We start from the raw sequence: 19,842 nt of genomic DNA, 5'->3' as shown, positions 1-19,842 counted from the left end.
ATTCAGCATTGGCTTTGTTTCCACACAGTGAAGTTAAGAAGAAGAAGAGTAACCTGTGGTCTAGGGTAATTTTGTCCTGAGTCTAGGAAGGCAAAGGCAGGTCCTTCCTCTGTTCCCCACTTCCTCCTTGACCTTCTGTGTATTCCTGAGCCTCTCTCTTCCTTTGTGCCCCTTGTAGAACAAAGCCAGGAATAGCTCCTTTCTTTAGTGCTCAGTTGTCAAGGATAAATCAGCTCAAACCAGGGAATGGCAGAGCTGTTGTGGAAAGGTGGGATGTGTGGGACTCGTGGGGAAGCAGGGTTTGCAGACTGTTGGCTTTGCAAGGGCCTGTAGGCTTGTTCTGTAAGGATTTTGTGTAGCTGGGGGTCAAATGTTTCACAGGTCAGAGTGCAGTTTATAATCCAGAGTCTCCAAGGAACTTTAGAAAACATGTCTGTGGTCTAAGTAGTGGTCCTGTCATGTGCAGTGGCTGAGTCAGGGATTCAGGAAGCCTTTGGCATCCAGAGCTCAATTATTAACTCAGGTAGGGAGCAAAAGCACTGGAGGTGATCCCTGGCTTTCTCCTGGCAGGATGACAGAAGCCAAGGCCAGCGGTCTGAGGGTTTGTGCCACAGATGATCTGAAGGTGGGTGTGGTGTCTGTGCCAGCTCTTTGCCCAAGATACTGGCGCAGTGCATCCACAGGTCATCTGTGGGGTGCTTTGTGCTTTCCTCAGCTTTTATTGCTCCATTAAATGTAATCCTGCCACCTTTATCCTTACTGGGCTGTCAGGAAAAGGCCCACACTCAGTGCTGTAAATGCAGCATGAGCTGTGAGTATCAGCTGAGAAATAAAATAAAACAGGGCCCTCTTGAAGGAATTTGGGTTTATTCTGGTCCCAGGATGTGCACTTGGATTGGTTACCTCCACAGCTTCCATCTGGCACTGGAATATGTGTTGGAGTATTCTTACAAGCCCAGGCTGGGATTCACTTTTGCACTGTCTGATTCCCTGTTAGTTTTCAGGGTGTTTTCCTTAACCCCAGGCAGGTGATGATGTGTTCTCCTCTGATCCATGTGCAGGGACACTGTGGCTCCTAGTGCCTGTGAAAACACAGATTTCTGCTCCAGTGGGAAAAACCTGTGCACTTTATTGTGCCAGGCAGTGAGGAAGGCACAGCCATACATGTCCAGTGCTTTTCCATAGTTAGCTGAGTGCTGGACACCTGTTGCAGCTGTAGCTAGTGTGTAATTCTCAGTGTAAAAGATTGGGATGCTTTGGATTTCTGTGGGAAGCAGCTGAAGGCTTGCTTTACTGTTAAATAAGTCCTATTTGTGCTGTACTGCTGTACATTTTAATGGTGTTCAGCTGGAAATCTGCAGTACTGCCCCACTTGTTGGGAAGAGACTTTGTGGAGAATTCCCTGACTGTCCTACTCCGTTTAACAGGCTGTGCCCACAGTTGCCATGGAAGCCTTGCCTTTGGCGTGCCCTTGGGATTCATCCCTGAACAAAAGGTCCACCTGGAGTCACAGGGCTGCACTCTTCCCATAAAGCCTTGCATCCTCAGAGGCTGAAAGCCCTGCTGGCTCTGGTCATAAATCGTTTTCTGCTTCGCTGGGGTCGAAGCTTTCATGTTACTCTTCCTTCAGATCCTTCCAGGCCCACATTTTAGATGCTGCGGCATGTGGGGCACTTCAATCCGCGCTGGCCATGACTCAATTGCTGCTCTGGGATCAGTTTATATCTTTTGGCAGCATTCCTCGAGCTGGCAGCAGGGAACAACTTATTTTAATAAGCAATAGTAGCGGACAGTGCTCTGTCACCCCTCAACTGATGCCCTGTGTGCTCGTTACATAAAAGGCAGATAAAATGTTTGTGAAATGTCTTGCTCCTTGGAGGTGTTGGGTCCTCAGCCCTGAGGATCAAAGTCCTTTTTCAAGTGGCTGACATCAGCATGCACTTCTGTGTCCTTCTTCTTGTCCCTGCCTCAAACCCAGCCTCAAGAGGCTGTGTTTGGAGAAGTGTGTCTGTGCCATGGAAATTCACCCAGCTCTGTGAAGCTGCTTCCCCACCAGCTTGGAAAACCCCTCACACCTTTGTGCCAAGTTGGGCCTGGCCATTTGCCAGGCTCAGTCTTGTGCTGTCACCTTGGCTACAGAACAGGGAAAGGGCTGGATTAGTCCTTCTGTTGTTGTGTCACTCAGGGATACCAGGATTCACTTTTGCTGGAAAAGCTGAGGTAGGGAGCTCCACAGGTAGGCTTTTGCCACAGATCTTTCAACACACTCACACTAAATCTTTAGTCTGGACCACATCCATTCTGTGCTCAGGCTGCCAGCCCACCTCGTGGGATCCTGGAAACACCTCATCCAGGCTGGCAGGTCACCTCACCAGCAACCCAGACTGGGGTCCAATTGCACAGTTTGCTCTTGGAGCAGGAATTGCTCCTTCAACAAGATGCATACAGGTGGGGAATTCCTTGAAAAGTACTGCTCAAGTAGGACTGATGAAGTTCCCAGCAGAGGGGATTTAGGGAGGCTGTTTGGATTGCCAGACAGGAGAACCATTTTCCTCCTATGTTTACAGTCACTGCACACCTCCATCTAGCTCTGCTTTCTGAAGAGATATATGAGCTCCAAAATTCATGTCTTGTACATCTTAGGGTTATCCCAAAGGGAAGGCTTTGGATATAAAATAACTAATCAACACCTGAGTTTTGCAAATGTGAACTTGAGCAAGTTGTCTTTAGTAACAAGGTTTTGGAAACAAGCAAGCAAAGCTGTCCTGCCTTCCTGTGGGCTAAATGAAAACCAAGTCAGAGTGCTCCTGAACTTCAGGAAGTCTGAAATTCAAATCTGCACTTGGAGCCTAGGCCTGTGTCTTGATTTCCATCTCAGAAGTGGAAATACCCTGCTGTAGATCGAGCCAGGAGTAATTGGCCAGACTTTGTATCTTAACAGAAAGTTTTGAGCAGATAGATAGGAGGAAAGATCACAAAGTATGAGATAGGAGGATCTCTGTTTGACCATTTTACCTCTACTCACAAGCATTTTTAGAGCTGACTGGCAGTGCTGGTTGTACATGCAGAGAGGAGGATCTAGGCTGGAGCATGATTTCCAGGGAATGGGGGTTTAGTAGAAACCATTTCCTATGCCTTAGCAAAGCCAGAGAAAGATAGATTCTCTAAGATTTTATCATTAAAGGCCTGAAAATAAACTACAAAACACATTTGGAAAAGGTACCTGAGTGTCATGGCTTATTTGAACCTCGTGAGAGCATTTCCATGCCCTCCTGGGGAAAAGGAGCCTCCCTGACAGATAAATCATCTGGGACAGAGGTTTTCAAGTGCAGCCTGCAGGGCGCTGGAGGCTTGACAAGCCTCTACGTGCAGCCTGTCAGGGGGTTTGTTTTAAACCAAGGCATTGTGTTTATCTGGGGTGTTTATGGCCCTCTGGGTGAAGGGGACGTGGCCAGGCCTGGCAGCCCCCTGATGGAGAGGGGGACTGTGATTTGGTCTAATTCTGTGGGAGGCCTTTTTCCTAGCAAGAACCTGCTACAGCTTTCTATAGGTGTGAATAAGGGCAGTTTGAATATTTCTCAGTGCCTAATGAGGGTTGTAATGACCTTTCTGAACTCTGTTTCTGGCTGCATCTGTCCCAGGTAACCTGCCCCAAAGTGGCTGGAATAGTGAGGAACCACCTCTTTTACCGTGTGCATCCTGTTTATCATGGTCAGGGAAAAACAAGCTCGGAGCTGCATCTGGCTGCAGAGCCCCTTCAGCCCTCAGGGCTGTGTAAAATGGGTCACTGGAAGTGTGGAAGCAGAATGAAAGGAAAGCAAAGCCTGTTAATCCTGGGCTTTTTGGCTCCTTGGGCACAAATTTAATGTTAAACTACTTTCTGACTTCAGGGATTGGCACGTGCTGAAAAGCTTTGCTACAAAGAAGGGAGAGAGCAGCAAGGCAAAAATGAAAGGGTACTCCTGTGCCTCTGAAAGCAGCAATGATTTAGTGATTTTACTAAAACATTTGAGAAGGCATGGCAGAAGCCTCTAGGAAAAGACTCTGAGGGTAAAATGTCAGTAACTTGTCTTCTTCTCATTAGCTCAAATGATTTCCACCTGCCTACTATCACCAGGTAGCTGAGGAGGGCAGGGAAAGGAGAGTCCCCTCAGGTGGGAATGCTTTGCAAGGAACTGGGCAGCGTGATCATTCCCAGCTGGGCCCAGGTGCAGAAGCTGCCCTTGCAAGGAGCTTCCTGCTGCTTGTGGGAGCCCCAGGGAGCACGACCACCTTGGTCAGCAGAGGGGCCTGGGAGGCACAGTCTGGCTCCAGAGGTGACAGGGCTCCTGCTGCACCGCTCCTCTCACAGCTGCTGATGTGATCACACTTCCCTCTCCAGGTACACACGGTTTTTCCTCATTGTTTTGCTGTGGTTTTTTGGTGGCTCCTGTTGGATTGCAACAGGAACTCGTTTGTTCATAGAAATGTGTGCCTTGGCCTCACCTTGTTTCAGGGGCAGGCAGAAGTCTCTGTCTGCACAGTGTTTCTTGTGGCCAGGTGTTGTCAGGCAGTGCTTTGAGGAGCACAGGCTGGTTGGTGTCAGTGCAACTTGTCATGGGAGCAGTTGAGTTGAAATTCTCTCTTTGTCAGAGTTCTGTGCCAAGCAGATTTCAAAATGCCTGGAAAGGTGGACTTAAGGGAAGGGTTTGTTTTCTCTGATGGAGTTGGAATATGGAGAGCTGTTGTTAGTCTGTTGTGAACTTGCAACAACAGCCTTTTGGGTTTCTTGTATCTTGTTTTTTCTGGTTTGCTCTTTCTGGGGGAGAGGTGTAAGATTTTGTGTGCCCAACCAGTCTTGTCATGCTGGGAGTAGAAGGATAATGAGAGAATGAGTGGAGGAAGGAGCAGAGCCAGGATTCTGCTTTTTCCATGCAAACGTTCCCACTGTGTTTTTGAACCAGCCTGCCTTTCTCAGTGAAACTGTCTGCAGAACAGAGGTTTAGGGTTAGGTTTAGCGTTTCTATTTCCATTTTAAATACTTGTAACTTGCTGTGGCTGCCTCATCCCTGGAAGTTGGATGGGGCCTGGAGCGACTTGGGATAGTGGAAGGTGTCCCTGACCCATGGGAGGGGGTGGGACTGGATGCTGTGTAAGTCCCTTCCCACACAAACCTGTGGGATTCTATGTGCAAGTGGCTGCAGTGGGCCTCTGCTGTGACCCTGAAGTGCAAGAATTTACTCTGGTTACGTGTGCCTCAAAAGGAGGTTTTTTTCCTCTAGGTGTGGCAGAAACGTGGGCTTGAGGCTGGGCAGGAGGGTGACTAACCTTAGGAGAGGCTGGGGAGGGAAGGTGTGAGTGTGCTGCTCTTTATGCAAAGCCCCTGACAGCTGAGCACTGAGAAACGAGTGTGGAAAGGGAGGAAACAGCGCCAGGGAATAGCAGCCGGGCAGGGCACATGGCTGTGGCATTTCCAGCGAGGAGGAGGAGGAGGAGGCATGTGGTGGCTCGGGAGCTGGCACAGAGCCGGCTGGATGGCACCCTCACCTGGATCGCCCTGCTCTCAGGGAGGGGAGCTGGGCAGGGCTCAGGAGGGGCAGGAGGAGCCTGGCAGGGTGGTCTGTGGGCACTGTGACCTCCTGCACGCCTTCACGTGTCTGCTGGCATCAAGGTAGGACGCAGCAGCCTTCCTCTCCCGGCCTGGGGCTGCTGGAGTGGCAGAAATAGCTCGGTGGCATTTAGCACCGTGACCTTTGAACACTTCCAAGAGCAGAGACTACACTTGGGGTGAGGCAGGGCTCGATGGAAATGTGCTGTGAATCACCCTCTTGTGTTGCTGTTGGTCTCTCACTCCCAGGCATGTGAATTTGGGACAGATAAACATCATTTCCTCTAGCATGACGAGTTCAGCTGGGGAGGGCCCGTTGTAATTGCCTCCAAAGGCTGGATGAGTGTTGAAGCAGTGGAGTAGACTTAAAACATTGGTTGACATTTGCTGTAATTTCCCAAATATTAAAATTCCCAGCTTTTGAAGATGTTTGGCTTGGAAATGCATTTTATCCACACTCCCTGCCAAGCTCTGTGCTCTCTGGGGAGCAGCTGAATGCCCTCCAGTCCCATGGGCTGGCTTTCCCAGTATCACTTCCCTCCAGCTGGAATGATAACCAGTCATCCCAGACAGGAAGAACCAGGCTCAGGGTGGCTGGGACATAGAGCCAGCCTGTCTGACAGTTATCTACCACTCTCCAGGGCTGCGTGCTTCCTGGGAGGCAGCTTGCATGAGCCCTGGGGAAAAGCTCCCGCTTTGCACAGGCTCTCCATCCTTCATCTTTCCTCTCTGGAGCTCTGACACTGCAGGCTGGCACCCGTGTTGCCTCTTGGTGTGCTGGGCTGAGCGTGTCTGTGGGATACAAAACCCCAGGAGAAATTAGCAAAGATGTTTGCCCTGCACTCCCCTAAACTTGGATCCCACTGTTGCTCCTCTTTGGGGTTCAGTGGAGAGATCCCAACTGTGTGCTCTGCCAGGGTTTAGCCACAAACAGGGTGGGATCACACCCTCAGTAAACAGAAGCAGGCAGCCTGTGCTCTGCTTGTCCAGCTGCTCCCCGTGGGAAGCCCCAGCCGTTGTGTTTCTGGATTTGTGTGGCACTCAGCAGCTTCCAGCTGTTCCCAGGTGTGCAGCTGGACAGTCTCAGGCTCCTTTCTCAGCTTAGCATTGCTTAACCTCCAGCTTTCCAGCTGGGAATAGGGCCAGGACACACATCAGCCTGCATCCTCATGCCTCTGGCAGAACTCTAGGTATGCTAACAACTCTGGCCTTGGGAAAGTGGGAGTGATGTGGATTTCATCCAGTCCCCAGCCGTGCAGGAGGGAGCAGGCAGCTCTCTGTGCTCCTCAGCTCTGAGGCTGATCTGTGCAGCAATCTTCCTCAAGGTCCCTTTCTATTGCTGCAGGGTCTGTGGGGTCTAACCTGCATTTCTGGATTTCCAGCATGCCTCCATGCCTCTCCCCACCCAAAAACCTCCCCTAAACTCTGCTTTGCTGCAGAACATCAAGACGAGCCAGTTCTGCTACTGCTCTTGCCTGGGAATTGAGCAAAGAGCACCAACCTGTGTGTTTTGGGAGAGGAGGAAGCCCTTCTTTGATTTCAGCTCTTGCCTTGTCTGTCCTTCCCCTGGTCTGAGTGCTGGTGGCTCAGAAATGCTTCTCAGGGGAAAAAAAGCCCCTTGGTGGTGACAGTAGGCACGTGTAGCACCTACAAAGATGTTCGTTCCTTTGTTCTGTACAGTCCATTAGCTTGGATTGTGATCCTCTGCCTGGGATTTGGGTGCTTGGGCAGATCCAGTTTTTCCTTGCCATCTGCTCTCTGTGACAATGGTGTCTGCTGCTCTCTAGTGGTCCCAGCTCTGAGGCTGCATGCACTGCAAAATAAGAACCTAAGTGGTGCTTTTATCTATGTATATATATATATATATGTATGTTTTAAATTTATTTTTACACAGCGTCCTCCTACCACGGCAAGTCTAAACCTTGTACCTCCACAATGCTGGTATTTAAGCTGCCCACGTTCCCCCAGCCCTAACCTGCAGTCAAGAGGAAAGTCCCTCATTTTGTTGTGCTTAGGTTATGTTGGGAAACATCTTTCCAAGTGCCTTCCTTGTACTCCAGATCTACAGAACTGGCGGGTGAAATGCTCACTCCTGGCTGCCCCAAACGCCAGGGGAATGTGGGGTATGGAAGGGAGGGGAGATACCCAAACAGCTCCAGGAATGTTCTGAATCTAACCCATGGCCGTGCCCTGGGACAGATCTGAGTGTTAGGCCTTGCTGCTTTTCAGGGTGTGTGTGGTAAGTGACAGGCGAGATAAAAGCTGAGCAAAGATCAAAGCAGGTTTCATGGGTTTTATGGCTTTGTGCTTCTTGGTTTCACTTTCATGTGTCTCCCTGAGCCTTTCTTCTCTCTCTTTCATCTCCCTCCCCATTTCCACCTGGCAGGGTGGAGCTTGGTGACCTCCCAGCCTGGGACATGACTTGTGTGCTCAGCCACCTTTCTTTCAGCCCCCAAATCTGGGCAATGCTGGGTTATTTTAGCCCAAGACGACTCCTTTCAGTATCGATTCTTTCAGCTGCTGAGATTTACGTCCTTTGCAGAAGTTGGGCTGGAGTTTCTCTGTCTCTTCTGGCAGCATCTCCGGGTGTGAGTGCTGATTCAGGGGTGCTGGTTCCAACAGAAAAGTTGACAAGGGGCTTTCCAAAGGGAGGGCTGCTCATTTCACTGGTATTGCAGCTTCCTTCTCAGTGAAGACCTGGATTTCCCCTCCTTGCCATGTGCACTTCTACTTGCTACTGGAGAACTGTAGCTCTTGGCTTGTTTGGGTTTTTTTCTAAATAGAAAAATCTCTACTCCTGTGGTGGCTTGTTGGTGAAATGTGGGGAAAGCATCTTCCCCCAGGGAAAAAGTGGGGAGGCACTTGGAAAGAAGAGGAGGGGCCTCAAAACATTAAGTGGACATTAATGAAAATAACAACCCTGGGTGTAAGCCCAGGATGCATGGATGAGTTTGGGTCCGTTCCTGGTGTATTTTTACCCTTTTGTGTGGTTGAGGAGAAGCACTGTTTTCTGTGGATGATCTGCTGTCTTCTGATTTAACCAGTAGAAAATGGGTCACAGCCATGTTAAGCTCTACCAGAAATAATAGTTATGGTTTATTCTGCAAGTAATGTGGAGACAACTAAATTACGGGCTCAACTAAAATGGAAACCACAAATAATTGATAAAATATGAAATGCTTAACTGGACTCTAACCAAACTTGTAGCTGCATTTATCAAGATGTCATACTTCAAGGGGAAGAGGGGGAGACTTTGCCATAACTCTCCTGGAGAGCTTGGAGAGCCAGGGCTGTTGCCAAGTGCTTGCCTGAATGTGCTGCCCCAATAGGAATAACTCAGCTCCAGCAATGGCAGCCTTTGAGTTCAGCACAACCTTCCCAGCTGTTGAAGCACGGGCTGGATGTAGCTGGAGGAGTTTTGGTTTTGTGAATAGACCTGGAGTGCTTCCTCACTAGCCCCAGAAGGAAGTGCTCAAAGCCAGAGACCTTCCTCCATGCAGCGGGGATGTGTGGAACGCCCCATTGCGCCATTGGCACGAGGGCTGAGCAGCCAGGCACAGCTCACTTAGAGCACCCCCAGCTGCTGGTCCTTGGCTCCCTCCTGGCACAGGACCAAGGCTTCCCTCCTCCTCCCCTTGCTCCATGGTGGAGCCCTCGCTGTCCCACGGCGCCCCGATGCAAACGGCCAACGGCGCCCGCAGGCTCGGCGGCACCTGCGGCGTCTAGACCGGTTCCTGTGCCACATGCAAATGTGTGGGGAGCCAGCCGGGCCACGCGACCCCGGTGACACTTTCTGGGAAAGTCCTTGGCTGCCATCCCTGCCTGACGTCCTCCGTGCCAGGCAGAAGTGGCGCTGAGGAATAACGGCGCTGCTCTGCTCGGCAGCGGGCTCGTCTCGGAGCGACTCGGACAGGAAACGAGTGGAGAGCTCTGGAGCAGTGTGGGGGTGCCGGGGTGTTCCCCACAGTGCTTCTCTAGAAGCAAGGATGGGCTGGGGGTTTTCTCCTGCGCCATTTGCATCTCTGGGGTGGCCAGGATTTCCCAGAAACTGTCCCCGCCGTGGGGCTGCGCGGCCCTATTTTTGTATTGCTGTCTCTTCAGCAGAAAGCTGCTCCCCAGAGGTCCCCAAGATGGACTGGGGAGGCAAGAATGTTGGATTTACATTTCTTACAAGTCTTCTGTAATTTCTCTTGTCCTTGCTCCCAGCCTTTCTCCATCTTTCTTATCCAATCCCTTTCAAAGCTCCCTCTTACCATATTCCCTTCTTTATCCCTCAGCACACCAAATCCTTTTCAAGACATCAGAGCATGTTTCTCACCTGCTTGCAGAGGTGTCATGACACCACTCTGCTGTCTCCAAAAATGGGCCAAACGCACAATTCTGTCCCCTTGCATCAGCAGCAAGTCGTGCATCTTCATTTGAAGAAGGCAAGTAAGAGTGAGCTCGATGTGTTGTTCACCCAAGCTAATTTTGGACTGATTTCGTTAGGTTTTGGCTAATTCTGGTGCTCTCACGTTGACACTGAAATATGTGTGGGTTTCAGGTTTCTCAGGTTTTGGCAGGAAGCATTTTTATCTTTGAAGCAGGTGATGGACCACAAACCACAGTGGTGAAGATTCACTGCAGTTGGGGTTTTTGGGGGATAATTAAAAAAAAAAAACAAAAAAAAACCCACAGGGTTTTTTTGTTTTTTGGTTTTTTTTCTCTCCTGCAAGGAGCCCTGAGTGAGTTGTGGGCAAAGGAGGGGTAAACTCAAAAATTACTTTCTCTCATGTGATTCTCTTTGAGAGGTTTGTTTGCTGCAGATGTTTGTGATGCAGTCTCTTGTGAGTCCTCCCTGAAGGGCTGGAGAGCTGCATCTCCTTGGCGCTGACGTCAGGGTTGGGTTTCTGCCCATCCTGGTAAACATGGAAAAGGTTTTCCATGTGGCCTCTAGGTGCTGCTTGCACCACTGTTTTTTGGAGGTCTCTGATTTAGGTACCACAGGAAGGATTAAAAAGTATTACAGGTGAAAAAAACATTATAAAAATCCAATAAGAATTAGATTAAAAATGACTAAAATCAAAGTCTTGCCTGCACAGGGGCAGCTGCTGCAGAAAACAGAGAAGCTGTGAGGGTGCTTTGGATGTGTTTCAGTTGATGCTGGCTTGGATGACACCACACATCCCTACTTGAGGGCCACTCTTCTGAATTCCTGGCATCCAGGAAGCAAGTCAGCTTAAGTGCAGTCACAGCTCACATCCTCACCCTGCTTCTCCCTTTGCAAAATTACCACTTGTTGTGCAGAAATATCAGCCACCACCATGACTGCGGCGTTTGCTTCTGAGAAACCAGCCCAGAGTTCATCAGTCACACCTTTCTCATCCATCACAGCACCGTGGCTGCTGCCCAGCCCATTCAGACCCTCTCAAAATCCATCCAGTGATGTTCTGTAGCTCCTGCTTCTTTCCAGCGCAAGGCAGGAGGTGGACACCCGCCCTGTGGCCACAAATCAGGGGCAGGATCTGGCTCATCTTGGTCCATCCATTGCATGTGTCCAGGGATAATTTTCTTCTTGTACCAATTTCATTAAGCACTGCCAGGAATGCTGCTGGATTCCTCCAGTCCTGGAAGAGCAGCAGCTGAATGCTCCAGCTCCATCTTTTCTGGGGAAAGTTGATTTCACTTCTCTTTCACTTCTCTTGTTTTTTCCCAGCTCTAAAAAGCGGGATCATTTTGTAGTCAGGAACTTCAGAAAGATTTTCAGATGAGTTGCTGCCTTTCTCACCATTTTTTCCACGAGACTCCTGCCATAACCCAGCAAAACCAGTCCTTAGTTTGTTCCTTCTAGTAAGTCTCTGCAAGGAAATTGAAAACTCTGGAAGGGTTAAACAAAACCCAGTTTTAAGGCCATGTCCTCTTCCACTGCTGTGACAGCAAGGCACCCATTCTTTCTGTAGGATTTTGGGAATAGCTCATGGAAATTGTCCCTGGCCTCTCTGTGACCCTGGTGTACAGGGATTTAAACTCCCCAGTCATCTCTTGGACAAGCACTTCACAAGACTTTTGGACCCATCCCAGAGGAAAAAAACGAGATTTTCCAAGAGAGATGCCCAGCTTGAGTTTGAGTGGAAGACTTTTTTTAATATTTACTATTTTGGTAACAGCTATATAAAATGCTGATGTGATTTGAAAGCTCCAAATTACAACATTATCGCACAACCACATCTCTTTTCTTCTGCCCTCTTCCTTCCTCCTTGCCTCGCCACATATCCCCTTCCCCTTTTGCTTCCCGACTGGTGACTTCACTGAATTTATTTAGGGCAAAGCCCCCATCCCACCAACACCTGAGGGCACAGGGTGCTTCTGTGACCATCCTGGGTGTGTGAAATTTGAAAGATTTGAGTGGAAGCATAAAGCAGGGAGATCATGATTGTTTTTACTTGGCACGGCATGAGGCGTTTCTGCTGATGAGTGAGGCAACAAAAATAGCGTGGGGAAAGTATAGCCCCAAGAAAGAAATATGTAAATGTCTGAGCATGCTAAAATCCCCCCTGCTTAGTCAGGGGCTTGGGCTCTGCTTTCATTCTGGGCTTTTTTTTTGTGGCTGAGGGGTAAATACTCAAGGGAATGAAGGGTGATGTGGGGGAGATGTGTGGGGAATCCAAACGTTGCACTCGGCCCCAGTGGCTGGTTTTAGTTAAAAATATTGACCACTGAGCTTCTGGGCTGTGTGTGGGGAGCATCTGAGAAATGCCATCAGCTCAGTGTGTCTCTGCTGGCCGGGTGTGACTGCTGAGGTGTGACTGTGCCTGTGCTGGAGCGTGACCCTCCCCGATAAATAGGGCTGTTTGTGAGCTGCTCCTGCACTGCCTCTGCGGGGCTGAGCCTTCCCTGAGGATGGGAGCCCCCCTGCTCCCGTGGCTGCTGCTCCTGCTGCTGCTGCTGTCCCACCCTGCCCACGCAGGTGAGCTCCCGGTGCCTTCGCTGGCATCATCCTGCACCCAGAGCCCCTGGGCAGCTTGGGATGCTGCTGCCTCTTCAGTGAGGGCTTGCCTTGTTGTTTGCCAGGGGAAAAGCACGAGCATCCTTTGCAGGGCTCTGGTTCAGCTTTTGGGAGCAGTGTGGGAGCAGGAAACTGAGGTGGAGGTGCAGGTGGCAGTTTCTCACCGTGGTCCCTGCAGTGGAAACACGGCAAGGGGAACTTCCTTTGGCTCCTGGAGCTGCTGCATCCCTGTCAGCCTGTCTGTGCCTGTAAGCTGCCACCTTCTCTCTCTCTCAGCCATCCTGGAGGTGAACGGGAACCTGAGCTGTAGGTGTGCCAAGACAACCTCGGAATACATCAGTCCCAAGAAATACGAGAGCATTGAGATAAGGCCCGTGGGCAGCAGCTGCAGGCGCACGGAGATCATGTAAGTGCCATGGGCTCTGCTGCTGCACCATCCTGCTTCTCCAGCCTCGCTGGAATCTAAACCTTCCCAAAAGTGCCGCCTGCTTACTTGCTGAGAAACATCAGGGGCAGAAGTGCAGGTCCCCAGGGCCTAAAGGAATCTCTCCAGCAGGGGAAAGCATAATTTCCTTGAGCTGGAGCAGGGGTGCTTGCAGCCTGGAGGAAGCACTTCCTCACACCGAGGCAGCATGAGCCATACCACATTTTCCCAGATTTTTGTAGCTGCTTGGTGTTGGTAGTTTTGTAGCTCTCCAGAAAAAAATTGCCTTTGAGCAGTGTTCTGTGCTTCAAGTGTCTGCTCCACCTAGGAATGTGTTGAGTCTTGCTTGTTCCCAGCCATGCAGCGGCTTCCTCTGTCTCTAGCAGCTTTCTACAATTGTTGTGCTGTGAGCAAAAGCTGACTCTCCCCATCAGCTCTGGCTGGTTGAATCCCTGCCTTTGGAGGGGACAGGAATGCTCTCCTTGTGTTTCAGCATTAAGTTAAGAACCTCAGGGAAGGTGTGTGTGAATCCCGAAGCCCCCTGGGTGAAGAAGCTGCTGAAGCGCATTGCCAGCACGTAAGTTGTTGGATGGAAACTCCTTTGGCTCAGGTGTCCCTGGACATCATCCCAGCACATCCATGGTTCTGGGAAGCTCTCGTGGGCTCAGGAGCTCTCAGAGAGCTGCTGCTGTCCAAGGACCCACTTCCAAAGCCATGAGGGGCAACACTTCGCTGTGCAAAGCAGTGTTCAGCCCAACGTGACCCATCTGTGGGTCTTGCTTCCCCTGGCTTACACACAGTGCTGCACTTCCAAAACAGTTTGGGGAAGCAGGATGAGGGGAGCAGTGGCAGGAGCAGGGCTTGCTCATGCCAGGTGCAGTAGGGTGTTGATGCTGGGAAAGCTGCCCTTCTGTGTTGTGCCTGTGCTGGGTCTGTGGCCATCCCGGCGAGCGATGCCCGCCCTGGGGACACGACAGCGACTTCCCTCGGCTGGGGCAGGAGCTTCCTCTCCCAGACCCACTTTCCTCTGTGTTCACACGTTTCTCCTCCTTCTGCTTTTCACAGGAAGAAAAAATAGGTTTCCTGTTAAGGAAGTTGATGCCCAGAGCTGAGGCAGGTTGGCAGATGATGCCCAGGTGTGCAGACCTGGCTGCTCCTCATTCGACCCTGTCTTCCTCCCCTTCCCAAAAGCCCCACGTCTGGCTCTGGTGGCAGTGGCTGTGGGGAGGGTGCCTCGCTGCTGGCCCCAGCCCCGTGGCAGGTTTGTGGGGGGATTCTGCCCTGCTCTTGGTCCCTGGAGCAGTGTGAATATGAATCCTTCATTTGTTTAGTTGCCTGTGGACTGCGAAACTGTTCCCTGTCAGGGGCTGCTCCTGCTTCTTTAGGAATGACTTTGTGACTTTTTCCATGTGAAGTGCTCGGCAACAGAGTGTGTGTCTGAGAGTTGTGTGGCACCGTGTGACATGTCCTGTTCTCATAGCTCAAGTCCAATAAAATTCGGGATTTTCCTTTCTGTTGTATTTTCCCTGGATCTCCTAGTTTTAAAGCCATGTATGACATAGAATCGTAGGACAGCTTGGATTAGAAGTGACCTCAAAGCCCATCCAGTCCCACCCCCTGGTGTGGGTAGGGACACCTTCCACTATCTCAGGTTGTTTGAAGCTCTGTCCAGCCTGGTGTTGGACATCTCCAGGGATCCAGGGGCAGCCACAGCTTGTCTGGGCACCCTGTGCCAGGGCCTCCCCACCATCACAGGGAAGAATTTTCCCCCCAGTATCCCATCTAACCCTTCCCTTTGGCATTGTGAAGCCATTCCCTCTTGTCAGGGGTCCTTCCCATCATAACCTGTTATCTCCCCTGGTGGTGATTTGAGGGCACGATATTGGTGATAGGGTGATGGGACAATCCAGCCAAAGTGCTCCACATCCAAGTGCTGGAGCTGGGATTTATAGGTGGATGTAAGGCTTTAAAAACCAGTCCAGGCCAATAAGGAAATCTATGTCAGGAATGGGAGTGAGGTCACTCGGTGGAGTTTTGGGGTAAAAAAAATCAAAAGCAAATGTCACCGGGGCGCTGCAGGGCCGTGCCTTGCAGGGGGACAAGGTGGCTGTGGGAGCAATGAGCCATACCTGATCACGCAGGACAGAAAAGCACCCCGGGCTGGTGGGGCTGCGTGTGCTAAGAGCGAAGCTGGAGGAAACAGCCAAGAAAGGAAGGGGAAAGCAGAGCCGCTTTCGGGAAGCCGGGCCCCCTGCCAAGCCGCGTTTCATCGGCAGCGCTGCAAACTCAGCGAGCGCCGTCAGCAGCGACAGGGGTCGGGCAAAACCACCGCGACCCCGGGGCCTCCCGTGCCGCCTCACTTCTCCTATTTCCCAGCTCAAATAGAGGGATGCTGCGGGGCCGGGGCTGGGGCCGGCATGGCTGTGCGGGCAGCCCTGCTGCTGGCCGTGCTGCTGCTGTCCCACCGTCCCGGGGACACAGGTGAGCTTCCCCTGTGCCCGCGGGTGGCCCTGGGGCTTGTGAGGCTTTCCGGCCTTGGGGTGGGTGATGGTGGGACGATGGGTGTGCCCGTCGGCGGGGTGATGCCATGGCCGTGTGCCCCTCCAGCAATCCTGGAAGCCAACGGCAAGCTGAGCTGCCGCTGCCTCAAGAGCACGCGAGCCTTCATCCCGCCGGAGAGGTACAGCAGCATCGAGGTGTGGCCCGTGGGCAGCAGCTGCCGGCGCCCCGAGGTGGTGTAAGTGACTCCCAGGGCCCTCCCTGGCCTGCTGAGGTCTCCTTTTCCTTGTGGGAAAGGTGGGAGGCTTGGCTGTCTGCAGGAGGGGAAGTGGAAGTCTGAGAGGCCGTGTCTTTTCTAGGATTAAGCTCAAGAGCCTGAAGAGGGTCTGCGTGGATCCCGACACGCCTTGGATGAAGAAACTCTTGCAGGACCTCCCTCACTTGTAAGCTCCCCTTTCCCCCTGAGCACCAGGGGCAGCCCGTGGGAACCTGTCTTCACACATTGCTCCCCCTTCTGCTTTTGGCAGGAGGAAGAAAAAGGCTCCCCGCTGAGGAAGCTGCCACCAGAGGCACGGCCAGATGTGCTGGGCCCAAAACTGCCTCCCTTCCCCATCCTGCTGTTGCCTTACCCCGGTCCAGAGGGGAGGATGCTTCTGCCTGAGCCCCTTTTAATGCCTTTAAACCCTTAAAAATGCCCATCCCTGCTTCCCGCCTCTCCCATCCCGAAGCCATGCGCTGGGCGTCCCTCTTGAGCCCGACCCAGCAGGCCCAATAAAGATGGCAGCCCTCTGTCACTGTCCCTTGCATCCCTTGCTGTGGCATGCCAGGGGCTTGGGGTGGGAGGCACGGGGGGCAGCAGCCTTTGGCCAAATTCACGGCGGGTTTGAGGAGGTGGCCGCGGCGTTTTCCGCTTTTTGTGGCGGGGAGGCAGCGCGGGCCACGTGCAGCGGGGGGAAGCGGCGGCAGGGAAGTTGAGGCCTAGGGCTGCCCCTTTGTCCTCCTCCTTCCCAGCCCCAGCGGGGGTTGTGAAATCCCCCCGGGGCGAGGGGCTGGCTATAAAGCAGCCCTGGCACGGCTCGGGGTGGGTGGCGAGGATGCGGCTGCTGCTGCTGGCCCTGCTCCTGCTCCTGAGCAGCTCGGTGCCGGTGGGCGGTGAGTGCCTTTGGGTGTCTGTCCATCCGTGGCCCCTCCAAACGCCTGGGCAGGGGCGTTGGGAGTCCCAGGTGGGGCTGAGTGTGGGTTTTAGCTGCTGTGCTTTCAGTTTTGGTTCTTGCCTATCTTTGAGCTTGTTTTTTAAAGCCTGTGGCTAAGCTGGAGGGGGGTACGCCTCGTGGGTTTAAGATGCTTCTTTTTCAGATCCCCACAAAACTCAGGTTCTTGGTGGGTGGGCTCAATGGGTTTGATTCATAAAATGCTGGCTAAGTTTTCCAACCCTGCAGATAAACCCCTTCCATATACAGGAAAAGAGGCTTTGAGACTGTGCTGGGTGGGAGGGATTAGCCCTGCTGCAAACCCCATGAAGAGCAGCCTGTGGGTGTCAGGGAGGGGATGGGATAGTGGGGAGGGGGATTGTGTCCCCATGTGCCTCCCCCACGGGGGGCCGAGAGCTGGTGTGGGCTGCCCTGGGGCACAGGTCTGTCTCTGGAGAGCCTGCTGACCAACATGAGGTGCAAGTGCATCAAATCCACCGCCCACGTCGTCAACCTGGGGCTGATCCTCACCATCGACGTTACCCCGCCAGGCATTCACTGCAGGAGGAAGGAGGTCATGTAAGTGCAAAGCCTGGGAACCAACCCCTGCAAATTGCTCCTTTGGGTACTGGTGCACAAGTACCTGCAGGGGGAAAGCCCATAAATGTTGGGGTGACTCTTGGTGCCAGTTTCAAGGGAGTCCCTCCCTGCGTGGCTCAAGGTCATCAGGTCAAGGCCCCAAAATATTCATGCCGAGGAAGCAGGGGCGTTTTCTCTGTGGGTTAGAAAAGCTTTGGGGAAGGGACGTGCATGGGGCTGAGGGGCCTCGTGGCCTTGCAGCCTCACCCTGAAGAAGAACAGGCGGGTGTGCGTGGCCCCCGAGGCGCCCTGGATCCAGCTGCTCATCCACAAGCTGATGCAGAGGTATGTGATGCCCGGAGGCTGGAAAACACACCCCCGACACCTTGGCAGGACCATCCCTTCCTCTGACCCACCCGCTTTCCTTTCTTTCCTCCCACAAAATCTGCAGGAACGGCATCCAAAAAGCGCTGCCGCGGCTGCGGCGGGAAGCACCGTGCTGCCGGAGCCCTTGGAGACCCCCCACCCCGTCCCTCCCGCTGGCCACATCCCAGGAATCCCCGGTTATGAATCCCTCGTGGGACAGCAGTGACACAACCCCCCTGCCCTGAGACGCGCTGGTTGACTGGCACAGCGCTCTGCTCCCGGGGTTTTGGGGGGCAGGAGCCTTTCCCTACTTTCCCCTCAGGCACCCACTTCCTTCCCTTTCGGGTACCTGCGCTGTTCCCGCACACAACCACAGCCCATCCCGGTGGCACCAATAAAAGGATGGATGTGCTCCCCCCCTCGGCTGTTGGCAGCTCTTTCTGCAAGGATTTTTTGTGTGAAAATTGGCGTTTTTGGGGTGGGGAGTTTGGCTGGGCTGTGGCACCGTGAAGCCTTTGGCTGCTTTGCCAAGGATGCTTTGGAACACGCCGCCTTTGCTCTGCTCTGGGATTTGGTGCCTTTTCCTGACAGCTCCTGGCAGGAGCACGTAATTGCAGGAGTTGGATAGGGTGTGCTGCTGCTCCAGGCTGTGGAAACACAGAAGTGGGAAATTTCCCAGTGACGGGCTGAGGCTTTCTGTGGAGTGCCATTTCCCAGCCTGGCACAGCAGTCAGTGTGCCTTGGCCACACGGACTGAGGTGACACAGGTGTGACTTGTGGCCCTGTGCAGGGTTATCCCTATTTACAATCTGCTTGGGCCATTCCAGGAGGAGGTGTTTAAGGTCTGCAGGAACCTAATTTGTGCTGCCCACCCACCCCCACTGGATTGCCAAAAATGTGTCCCTGGGCAGTGCCATGCTGGGAAACACCCACCCCGTCTCTGTGTCCCCTCCTTCCTGCCCGGTGCTCCTTAAGGACCACAGGAAGGGTAAGAATGGCTGCAGAAGGGCTGTTTGTTGGCTCCAGAAGGATGTGGGAGTACACAGGTGGATGTTTAGCCCTAGCCATCATGGGTGAGCAATATCCCATCTCCACAGTGAGCCCATTTTTTTAAAAAAAGTAATTTTTCAAGGGAAGGGAAATGTAAGTCAGGGGTTTGATGACCTCCCGTTCCTCAGCTGCCTGAAGGCCCAGGGCAAGCAGTGTTTCCTCATGCCAGAGCCCCACATGCTCCCAAATGTAAAGCAAAGCTGCTATTCCCATGAAGCAGGGTGTAAATCCCCCTAAAACTGCAGTGTAAGCACGCCCAGGAGTGACACTGCAGCTGCCCCTGCTCCACGGGCACTTCCATCTTTTCAGGGACGGGACCTCCCGGCTGCAAAGGCAACACACAAGAGAAAACCTGACTTAAAAAACCCCCGAGCTCTCAAAGTAACCACTACAGGGTGGTGTGGGAGCCTCCAAAAAGGATGGATGGACCCCAGCACCAGGATCACTCTCACCTTCACCACTCTCACAGGGAGGGGTTGTGCTGTACCTGGATCTAGAAGTTTATAATCTCCACCTAAAATTATTTCTAATTCAAGTGAGTTCTTGGCTGATGCTTGGCAGAGAGGATTTAGTGGTTTCCACCAGGTTCTCTTGGGATCTGTGACACCTTGGAACACCAAAGGGTGAGGGGGAGGGGGTGTGCGTGACCAAACTTGTGTAAGGTTCAGTCTCCTTGCAGTGAAAGAAGCAGAACTATTCAGCTCCATTGTACAAAATTCTCTTTTTATATATATATATATGTATATATATACACACACACAAAACCCCGTATCGGACAGATTCACCAGATTGAGTTGTTTTAAAAAGTTGCTTGTAGAAGGGTGTTGGATTTTGTTTTCTCTGCTGGCTTTAGGCAGTGCTGTCGCTGGGGAGTGGACACCAGGCACCGTGTTTGGGGAAGCAAACGGAGGCAGTGAGCAGCAGGGAAGGGCTTGGAGCCTTTTTTCCAGGTATTGCCTGCAACATGCTGGGAACAGAGGCTGGGAAAAAAAGCACCAGACCCTCACTGCTCCTGCTGGGAAGGGAAAACCAGGAGGAAAACAGGAGGGAGACGCACAGGAGAGGCAGGTAAACATGTGCATTGACTGAAACATAAACCAAACTGGGATTTTTTTGTGCAGTGTCTGTTAAAAAACCATTTTTGTGTTAAAAACCGCGCGGC

At 52.3% G+C, this 19,842-nt stretch overlaps 3 protein-coding genes across 3 annotated transcripts; all 3 read left to right on the top strand.

The window, feature by feature from the left end:
* The first annotated feature begins 12,212 nt into the window (after nucleotides 1–12,212).
* On the top strand, nucleotides 12,213–14,509 carry LOC120502245 (growth-regulated alpha protein-like). Its single transcript, XM_039709491.1, has 4 exons — nucleotides 12,213–12,533; nucleotides 12,849–12,978; nucleotides 13,490–13,573; nucleotides 14,062–14,509. Exons 1-4 carry the CDS (start codon nucleotides 12,467–12,469, stop codon nucleotides 14,072–14,074), a joined length of 294 nt encoding a protein of 97 aa, XP_039565425.1. The 5' UTR covers nucleotides 12,213–12,466; the 3' UTR covers nucleotides 14,075–14,509.
* LOC120502243 (C-X-C motif chemokine 6-like) lies at nucleotides 14,083–16,164 on the top strand. The gene is made up of 5 exons (XM_039709489.1): nucleotides 14,083–14,257; nucleotides 15,373–15,477; nucleotides 15,604–15,733; nucleotides 15,855–15,938; nucleotides 16,023–16,164. The coding sequence occupies exons 1-5, from the start codon at nucleotides 14,095–14,097 to the stop codon at nucleotides 16,045–16,047; spliced, it is 507 nt and encodes a 168-aa protein (XP_039565423.1). The 5' UTR covers nucleotides 14,083–14,094; the 3' UTR covers nucleotides 16,048–16,164.
* Nucleotides 16,165–16,538: 374 nt separating this feature from the next.
* LOC120502244 (growth-regulated alpha protein-like) lies at nucleotides 16,539–18,040 on the top strand. The gene is made up of 4 exons (XM_039709490.1): nucleotides 16,539–16,647; nucleotides 17,129–17,264; nucleotides 17,526–17,609; nucleotides 17,716–18,040. Exons 1-4 carry the CDS (start codon nucleotides 16,590–16,592, stop codon nucleotides 17,873–17,875), a joined length of 438 nt encoding a protein of 145 aa, XP_039565424.1. The 5' UTR covers nucleotides 16,539–16,589; the 3' UTR covers nucleotides 17,876–18,040.
* Nucleotides 18,041–19,842: the final 1,802 nt, after the last annotated feature.

This window comes from Passer montanus, unplaced genomic scaffold, assembly GCF_014805655.1.
Source record: "Passer montanus isolate IOZ18808 unplaced genomic scaffold, ASM1480565v1 scaffold210, whole genome shotgun sequence".
NCBI lineage: Eukaryota > Metazoa > Chordata > Aves > Passeriformes > Passeridae > Passer > Passer montanus.
Note: the sequence above shows the minus strand (reverse complement) of the source record. Positions and strands in the feature narration are given on the sequence as shown.

What these genes read in the sequence shown, in the direction of transcription:
- LOC120502244 (XM_039709490.1), top strand. Translation starts at nt 16,590, where the DNA reads ATGCGGCTGCTGCTGCTGGCCCTGCTCCTGCTCCTGAGCAGCTCGGTG. An exon ending in CAGCTCGGTGCCGGTGGGCG is followed by an intron (nt 16,648 to 17,128) that starts GTGAGTGCCTTT and finishes CCTGGGGCACAG; the next exon opens with GTCTGTCTCTGGAGAGCCTG. An exon ending in TGCAGGAGGAAGGAGGTCAT is followed by an intron (nt 17,265 to 17,525) that starts GTAAGTGCAAAG and finishes GTGGCCTTGCAG; the next exon opens with CCTCACCCTGAAGAAGAACA.
- LOC120502245 (XM_039709491.1), top strand. Translation starts at nt 12,467, where the DNA reads ATGGGAGCCCCCCTGCTCCCGTGGCTGCTGCTCCTGCTGCTGCTGCTG. An exon ending in GTCCCACCCTGCCCACGCAG is followed by an intron (nt 12,534 to 12,848) that starts GTGAGCTCCCGG and finishes TCTCTCTCTCAG; the next exon opens with CCATCCTGGAGGTGAACGGG. An exon ending in TGCAGGCGCACGGAGATCAT is followed by an intron (nt 12,979 to 13,489) that starts GTAAGTGCCATG and finishes CTTGTGTTTCAG; the next exon opens with CATTAAGTTAAGAACCTCAG.
- LOC120502243 (XM_039709489.1), top strand. Translation starts at nt 14,095, where the DNA reads ATGCCCAGAGCTGAGGCAGGTTGGCAGATGATGCCCAGGTGTGCAGAC. An exon ending in TGGCCCCAGCCCCGTGGCAG is followed by an intron (nt 14,258 to 15,372) that starts GTTTGTGGGGGG and finishes CCTATTTCCCAG; the next exon opens with CTCAAATAGAGGGATGCTGC. An exon ending in TGCCGGCGCCCCGAGGTGGT is followed by an intron (nt 15,734 to 15,854) that starts GTAAGTGACTCC and finishes TGTCTTTTCTAG; the next exon opens with GATTAAGCTCAAGAGCCTGA.